Here is an 8,825-nt window from a genome sequence, read left to right as displayed (position 1 = left end):
TAAACATGCCTAGGATTGGCCTGTGCAACGCTCAATTGGGCGCGGGGGTGGGCTGTGTGTGTGGCGCCTTATTTCGCTTACTGACCTGTTTCACTCTTGGCTTACCTGTCCAAGAACCATTTGTCAGCCTGGCCCGTTATTCCGCCCTCATGCCAGCCTCGCCTTCTCTGCGACGGAGCGGGGAGGAGGGCGGAAGGGCCGACCCTGCCTGGCCGCCTTTCCTTCCTTGGAAGCGCCACCCAAGTCAGCCAGCCGCCCCTGCAGCAGGAGCTTGGTGATCGCCTCTCTCCGGCTGCAACCCTATGCACGCTTACCTGGGAGCAAGCCCCGTTGACTCTAAGGGGACTTACTTCTGAGTAGACATGCCTAGAAGTGGGCTGTGAGGCTGCAGTCCTAGCCACACTTACCCAGGAGTAAGCCCCATTGATTCTATGGGGACTTACTTCTGAGTAGACATACCTAGGATTGGGTTGTTAGTCTTCTCTCTAGACACCACCCAGCCTCCGCTCCTGCCCGCCTTCCCATTTCCCTTCTTCTGATCCCTGGAAGCGGGAGGCCCAGCTCTCTCCCAGGCTACTCCGAGCACGTCCCGCAGTCCCATCCGCGCTGCTTCCTGACACAGATCCGGGTCACGACACGTGAAGCTTTCAAACAGATACACATAGAAAGACAACACGTGTCTCTCTCTGGAAGAGCAGCACCGTCAAGGCAGAGGGCAAACCAGCGCAGGGGGAGGCTTTTGGAATTTAAATAAATGCAGAAATACAAGAGGGGGGGGAAGACACCCAATTAAGACAAACGGCCCTTTCCTCCTGCTACATTAGCCACTCCTATTCCCACCACCACCACCACCCCGTCCCCATCTGGGCTCCACGAGGAAGGAGACAGCCCAGGTCGTGGAAGCAAAACTCCCAGGGGGGGGGAAAAAAATCAAGGACAGCAGAGCACCATTCGGATTTGTAAGACTACAATCCTGTTGGGCGTAAGCCCCATGGACTATAATGGGGTTTACTTCTGAGTAGACATGCATAGGATTGGGCTCTGCACACCTACGCACACTGACCAAGGAGGAAGCCTATGCACACCTAGGCACACTTAGCTGGGAGCAAGCCTCCAACGGGGCTTACTTCCGAGTAGACATGCCCAGACTTGGGCTCTGTGGCTGCAAGCCTATGCCACACTTTCTCGGGAGTGAGCCCCACTGAACACAATGGGACTTACTTCTGAGTAGTCGTGCCTAGGATTGTGCTGGAAGACGGGGCCTTTGCCAAGGCTGGCTTTTCCCTATAGGGACCCCGTTGGAGCTGATCGACTTTCCTTTTACACTGCACACTTTGACACGGCCAAAAGGCAGGTCTGGGGGTGTGTGCGTGTATTTTGGGGTGTATATGTGTGTGTGTGTTTTCTTTCAATTTACCTTTTTAAAGGCTGTGTCAGAAAAGGCTGCAAATGAAAAAAATGTAATATATAAAAAAAGCAATTTCGTGGTAACATGTTATTCCAATTAGAAGCATTAGCGCTATACTTTATACACCCCCTGGGGTTTGGATTAACAAGCAGCACCAAAAGAAACATTATGGCTTTACCTAAAAAAGCACAAAAGGTTTTGCTGGACTGGAGAAAAGGGCCGTGTGGACAGCACCGGCTTCCAAAAGTTTCCCTTACAAGATGATTAACTCTACAAAGTCTTTGCACTCAGGACCTTGCAGTATGTTCTCAGCGGTGAAAAGGATGCAGCCTGCCAATTTTATTTTTATGGGATTTCTGTTAAGTTTGGAGCTTGTTACTCGCTCGTGAGAAGGGCTTTATGACCACTGCTCTTGCAGCAAGTAGGATCCAAGCCCATTCTCACACACACACCCCCAAAAGGCAGCAAGTTCACCGGAGCTACAATCCTAGTCACACTTTCCTGGGATTAATACCCCTTGGGACTTCTGGGTAGACAGGCATAGGATCGGGCTCTGTGGCATTCTCAAGAACAAGACTGGAGTATTACAGCCCAATCCTCGCCACATTTTCCTGGGAGTAAGCCCCATTGGCTCTAATGGGACTTACTTCTGAGTAGACATGCATAGGATTGGGCTCTTAGACTGCAATCCTGGGCATGCTTTCCTGGGAGTCAGCCCCGTTGAACTCAATGGGACCTCTGAGGATTGGGCTGTTAGGTGTCTAGGGATGGGACAAACCGCAACGCGTGGGGACCAGGACCAAGTGCTTCTTTGGCCCATGCTTTGCAGTTAAGAGCAGTGCAATAGATGGAAGCAGACAGGACAGATGTAAGGCGGTGAGAGCCCAATCCTATGCCTGTCTACTCAGAAGAAAATCCCATTCTAGACCGTGAGCTTACTCCCAGGAAAGGGTGATTAGGATTGCCGGCTGAGAGCCCAATCCTAGGCCTGTCTACTCAGAAGTAAATGCCATTCTAGTCTTATAAGTGTGGCTAGGATTGGAGCTTCTGCAGGAGGAAAGGGACTTCCCCCATCAGTACTGCCGGTCTGTTTTATAAGGCATTCCTTCTAGGTGCAGCTAGTGGAAGTAGTTGGGGGGGGGGTTTCCCACCCCCCGCAAAGCAGCAGCGTCTCTAAGCAGCCGCCTGGAGGAATCCCAGCAGCCTGCCTGCCTGCGTGCGCGCGCAGCAATCTGCTGGTGCCGGGCCTGATATTTGGGGAAGAAAGTGCTAATGGGCAATCTGGTGTTTATTTTGAAACTGCTAACAATGATTTTTCTTGGGCGAGAAAAGGCGAGTGCGTCTGGGCACACGCTCGAGTGGGTTTTGAGCAGAGGCTCTAACAGATGGCGCGGAGCTAGAGGTGCGCCTTCTCCCTCTCCCTCGGCTGTCTCTCGCCGCCCCCTCCGCTCCTCTCCAGACTTCGGGGAACCGTCGTGCCTGACCGGACTGCCTGCGAGCGGCGGCGGCAGCGCCAGCCAGCCAGCCAGCCAGCCAGCCAGCGCCTGGCTGCACTCGGCTTCCCGCCCCTCCCCCAGCCCAGGGACACAGAGAGCCTTCTCCTGCCCGGCTCCCCGGGAGAGGCTTCCCCGCGGGCGGGCGGGCGGGCGGGCGCACGCGCGCTCCGGCTCTCCCCGGGCTGCAGCCGAGCGAGGGACACAGGCGCAGCCGCCTGCCCTGCTTGTCGCCCTCCAGCAAGCTGCTCCCTCCTCCCTCCCTCCCTCTCCCCTCCCTCTTCCCGGGCCTCCTCAGCCGTCTGTGCTCCATGAGGTCACTTGCTTCCATGTGCCTTCTTTTGCAGAGGGGCTGCGTGCGGCGGGGGGAAGGGGGAGGCAGGCCCTGCTGCCCCAGGAGCTAGGCCTGCACCTCCACCAGCCTCCAAGTGGCACCACAAGCTCCCCCCCACTCCTACCTCCCGGATCAGCCCCCCACTGGGGAGCCACTTCTTGCTCCTCGCAGTGCCACCCTGCTCGGGGGCTTGGGGGTCCCTTGCAGCAGGGAGAGCCTGCCACGCTGGAGACAGGGCCTCGTTCTCCCAGGGCGGCGGCAGCGCCTCCCCCAGCCGAGCAGGCGGGCATCGCCTGCCTGGGAAAAGCTGCAGTAATATACGAGCCCGCAGACATAACAGGCGGTCGGGGGCTGCGAGTGTTTGTTATTGCAGCGCGCCGGATAACTTCTGGTGATTGTTACTTCGCCTCTGATGAATCCGCGTATTTAGATGTGATTTATTTTTTATTTGGTGGCACCAACAGAAATCCATAAACTGTCGGTTCAGCGCCATTGACTCTTTGATCAGTTACTGGGCTCTTTTCTTTCCTCACCCCCCCCCTCTCTCTTTCCTCCCCGTCAGCGAAGAGAAATTAAAAGCCTTTATTTTCAGCACTGGGGCTGCTGCAAAGATCCGTGGCTTCGACCACCAATAAAACTGGGCTCGAAAATGTTCCTCTCTCTCCCCCCCCCCCACCCTTTTATTCCAAAGCAGCCCAACTTACAGAGCTGCCGCTGGTCCCCTCTTAATTAGCCTCCAGCCATTTCCGAAAACATTTAGCTGCTCTGCCCAAAGGAAAGAAAAAGACATTGTCAACTCGAGAGCGCTCCAGAGTTGAAAAGGGGGCTTCTCTGTAACCTATTGAAAAAATGATTGGAGGGCGCAACGCCTCCGTCTTTGTCGAGGCTTCCCTGTCAGCTTGGCTTTTCACCACTCACTTACTGCTGGGGGGTATTTAAATCGAACCCTATTTTGGGTCCAGATCCCTAAAAAAAAACTTACATTGAACTCTATTTTGGGTCCAGATCCCTAAAAAAAACCTTCAATTGAACCCTATTTTTGGTCCAGTTCCCTAAAAACTTTCTGGGTTTTTCGAAAGAGGATGGGGAGAGACAGTATTCGGTGGTTTGAATGGAGCCACAGTGAGTGTCCCAGGCAAGCGGTTTGAATAGCCTACCCTGTGGTTTTGTTAATATATTTTAACTGAATTGTTGTAGGTGATGGCAGAAAAAGCATTTCTCCCTTTGAATTCTTTGATCCAGAGAGCTAAACACGTTCTGAACATTTTATACAGGAGGAACATCTCCGGAATGCTATCTTATTCCGAAAGACACCAGTTCCCCTCGTTAAAACAGTATCTTGTTTTCCTGGAAGAGTGGGAGCATGACGAACGAGGAGCAAATGGACCTCTTGAGAGGGAAAAATAGGGTAAAATTTAAAAGTTGAGCCACCACCAGCTACTAGGGCAGCTTTGCTTCCCCCCCCTTTAATTGTCTTGGAGCAGTCCTGATCACGCGTAGTTATCCTCGAGAAAGTTGCCCAAGACAGGTTAAATAATTTAATAAGAACCTGCTTGTAATTATGTTATTTACAAGGGATGACAGAGGTTGGAGAAAGAAACAGGAGCTGATCTCAGGGAAAATGGACGGGTTTGGGTGACCCCTGGAGCACAGAGCTTGAATTATGGAGATGGGGGCTGCGAGGTGAATCTAGACTAGTGGAGAACAAGATGACTTTCACCTCAACACATTTAACTTTTACATCCCAAATAAACGTCCCGCGAGACTAAATCATGCCGTTTGGAAAGTGGGAAAGGACAGCAAAAGCGTCCAGATGCTTTTTGCTTGTCTCCCGTGTTCTAGAATTCCTCTTCCAGGCTGTTTTATAGTAAAATGGGGGCCACACTAGACATTTCCCTCCCTGTCACTTCTCCTTTTCTTAATATCAATCAGATGGAAATCTGACTCCAAAGGGCGGCGTATTAACACCAGGCTTAGGCTAGTAACTATAAAACTATTTCACTTCTAAATATTTATCAATAGGATGGCATTTTTAATTAACACGTCCAAGAGGCTGCAAGAAGATCAGGCAAGACAGAGCCACGAAGAGTCCCATTCCCTGGAAAGTGGAAAGAGGACACACAACTCACAACTCTTCAGGAAAAACCAAACCAAACCAAAAAAACAACTTAAAACTTTCTCACCTGTTTGGTCATGAATCTATTAGGCGAACGTACAAATCCTGTTCCGTTCTGACTCCTGCAAAGGGGGTGACAAACAAAACAGAGGCCACTTTTTGTTAGAGAAAGGATGTGGGGAACAAGGAAGGTACACACAAGACACAATGGATACACGACAACAGCCAGTTAAACGCGATGTGCTATGTATAGTAGCTTACTCCAAAACGTGTGTGTGTGGGGGGGGGGGGGGGAATTCGAATTAAAAAAAAAATATCTGGACTAAGGCTGTGTCTGCCTGAAGGCTAAAATCACAGAAATATGGAACAATAGCCCTGACCGAGGCAATCCAGGCATTTTGTGCTTCGTTATACCGGCCTGGGTTGTCACAAAGTTACATCTAAAACACCACACTGGAAACAAGAGCCTGATGGCTTGGATTTGGAAAAATTAATTTCACTGGTCCATATTGGCTGCCCTGCTTCAAGGCTCTTGGGGGTGGAATCTTTGGCACCTGGCATGATGGAGCTGAGCAGTCCCAATAATTAACATTAATTTGCAAAACTGGGAGGAAAAAAATGTCTTCAGAGTGATGATGTTGTGTTGGAGCAGATATTGATTCAGGGTGGTGGTTTTGTTTTGTTTTTTTTAACTTTCTGCTTCAAGACCAGGCGGTTAATCATGTAAAGTACCATTGACTTATCGATCGTTTATGTTTTGTTTTCCTTCTATGCCATGAGAAGAACCGTGTTCACAGTCATGTAATTTAATCTCAAAATCTTTATACCCTTTGTTTGTTGTTTTTCAGGCTGCAGCAATGTGGTGGCACGTAAAGGTACACACACACACACAAATACACACACACACACGAGGAGGTTAGCGTGGAATAAAACTTACCGTTACTGTACAATAACTGGAGTTTATAGTGAATTCCATTGTTAGTTTTTCATTGTTTGGCTCCTGCAAGCAATGACAAATAATGGCATTTAATGTGGGAAAGGGAAACGGGATGCCCTCGCCTGTCTGAGGCTGCCTTTCTAAGCAGATCTCCGCAGCACGTCGGTGCCTTGGTTTGGGTCTGTTTAATCAACCTTGTGGGAGGCATCGTTTTGCTTTTGGGCAGAAAAATGTGCATTTTGGCGGTGAAAGCAAGCCGGTGAGAACTTTGCAAGCCCGTCTTAAGAGGCCAGTCCGCAGCTTGAGAACTTGGGGGAAACTACACGTGGTTTGGGACGCCTGAGAAGTCCCTTTAGACTGGCGATGCCTGGCTCGTGGTAAAAACGATCTGTAATCGGTAGGCTTAAATCACACTAGGAGTGTGTGTCGTGTGTGTGGTTTGGTTTGGGGTTTTTTTTTTTTTTTTTTAGTGGTTTTGGTTTGGAGGAGGTTAGATAAAACACACAAAAAAAACTTACTTTCTCTTTTTCCACAAAGTCCACAAAAGCTGTTCTCTCAATCTCCACTGGCTGTCCCTGCCTGTCGTACAGAGCTAAGACGAAGTGGAAAAAATTGGATTTTCTGAGATTGGAAGGCGGCTGTTTCTCGAAATGTGCCCGAGCCAACCCCACACCGCTGCGGGGACAAAAACAAGATAACGTCTCGGTGAGAACGGCAGGCACCGGAGAAACAGAGAGTTTGGGGGGTGGGGGTGGGTGAAGAGGCTTCTGGTTTTAAAAAAGAAAACATGGGGAGAGGATGGGAATTACATTTGGGGGAAAGGGAGAATTTCTTGATTTGTCACTACAGCAGTAATATGATGTAATGAAGAGGGAGAGGAGAGAGAGAGAGAGAGAGAGACAAGGGGGGAGGGTGGGGGGGACACACCGAAGCGGAGTTCAGGGAGATCGTAATTGATCTGGAGCATCGAGGGCGATTTACGGTCGGGATGAGAAAGGCAGGCGAGGGAAGGGGAAGAGGACCATTTGGCAGACGTACCTCTGGGCGGCCGTGTTCGCATCCACGACCCCAGCGGTATGCATCCAGGAGCGCACTGGGTTCATTCCACTGCCCAGCGGTTCTTCTTTCATGGTCGTCCCACCTCGTGGTATATTTTCCTGAATCCCAAACATTAAAACAATTTTGGGGCGAAAGCAGCTCCTCACCAAAAGGGGTTAAGAAAAAGGGTGGCGAATGTCAGCTGGGGGGGTGGGGGGGTCGGAGTTGGTCGCAGGCTCTTCCTCGGCTCTGTCGGTCCCCCCCTTTCGGTCTCGCTCTCCTTGGCGACCAGAGATGACTTTACTCCCCGCGATCAGTAGGAGAGAAGCCCAGTTCGAGTCGTCTCCCCGTCTTCAGTCTGTCCTGGCTTGGCACGACATCAACAATATACGGCGCAGTTCTACTTGGGTGGCGTTCCAGTTTGGAGGTTTGGAAAAACAACAACAACAACCAGAAAAAAGAATGCCGGTCGCTCTGTGTGAAAGTGTGTGTGTGTGTGTTTGTGCGTTTCTTTTTTTCAAAAAAGTCGCAACTACAGCCGTGGTTCTGGAGGCTGCCTCTTCGCCCCCCCTTTCCGTCCTCTTTCACAAATAAATAAATGTTTTTGGGGTGGTTTGTTTGCCGAGGCTTCTCAACGTGGTGTCATCCTCCCGGTCCTCCGCCTCCTCCTGCTAGTCAAACAGCATCCCCCCCCAAGCTTCAGGACGCGGCGGAATCGACCACTTCTGGCAAGGCTCTCCTGCTCCAAAAGACAAATAAACGCCAAAATGATGACCGCGGAGGTGTGCCCGGGCACGGGAGAGAGCTCGGCGAGGGGCCCCGCGCGTCTCGCCGAATGGATGGGAAGCGCACAAAACTCAGCCCTCTATCCCCGAGGAATGGAACCTTTCCCGGGAGCCAAAACTCTAAACCCCCGGGAACGGCGCTGTCAGATTCTGACGTGCGGGGGGCGGGGCCAGCACCATATATGGGGCCAGAGCAAGTCCTCCCTCTGGCCGGCAGAGAGAGAGAGAGAGAGCGAGAGCGAGCTACACAGCTTGTTTCGTTCTGACTGACTGCCTGCCTGCCTTCTGCAGCCTCCGCGTGGCCCCCTCCCTTAGAATGCAAGCCGATGGTTTTTTTATTATATATATATATATATATATATATATATATATATATATATATATATATATATATATATATATATATATATAATCATATAGATATGCATGCAACACACACGCGCGCCAGCAGCCAATGAAGTTAGGATCCTCTCTCTCTCTCTCTCTCTCTCTCTCTCTCCCCTTAAGTCGCCGCACAAAGACAGCTGGAGCGCCTGGCAATTTGCAAAGACTCACGATTGTTCAAAAGACGGGTGTGTGTGTGTGCCTAAATACCCACAACAGAGACCGAGCCGGGCTGGGTGTGAAGCAGGAGGCGCCGCAAGACCTGCACCCAAATGCACCTTTCAGGGCAAAAGAAACTCTCTCTCTCTCTCTCTCTCTCTTTCTGTGTGG

At 51.0% G+C, this 8,825-nt stretch overlaps 1 protein-coding gene across 1 annotated transcript in view; it reads right to left on the bottom strand.

Moving 5' to 3' along the window:
* EBF3 (EBF transcription factor 3) overlaps nucleotides 1-7,418 on the bottom strand; it is a 193,885-nt gene extending 186,467 nt beyond the window's left edge. Inside the window, exons 1-3 of the mRNA XM_066621433.1 lie at nucleotides 7,327-7,418; nucleotides 6,807-6,963; nucleotides 6,289-6,351 (exon numbers count right to left, since the gene is read on the bottom strand). Coding sequence (XP_066477530.1) covers nucleotides 6,289-6,351; nucleotides 6,807-6,963; nucleotides 7,327-7,418 — 312 coding nt within the window. The remainder of the gene's footprint in view (nucleotides 1-6,288; nucleotides 6,352-6,806; nucleotides 6,964-7,326) is intronic.
* Between the last annotated feature and the right edge of the window lie 1,407 nt (nucleotides 7,419-8,825).

The sequence above is a fragment of the Tiliqua scincoides genome, chromosome 3 (genome assembly GCF_035046505.1).
Source record: "Tiliqua scincoides isolate rTilSci1 chromosome 3, rTilSci1.hap2, whole genome shotgun sequence".
Lineage (NCBI taxonomy): Eukaryota > Metazoa > Chordata > Lepidosauria > Squamata > Scincidae > Tiliqua > Tiliqua scincoides.
This window is presented reverse-complemented; position numbering and strand designations above follow the sequence as displayed.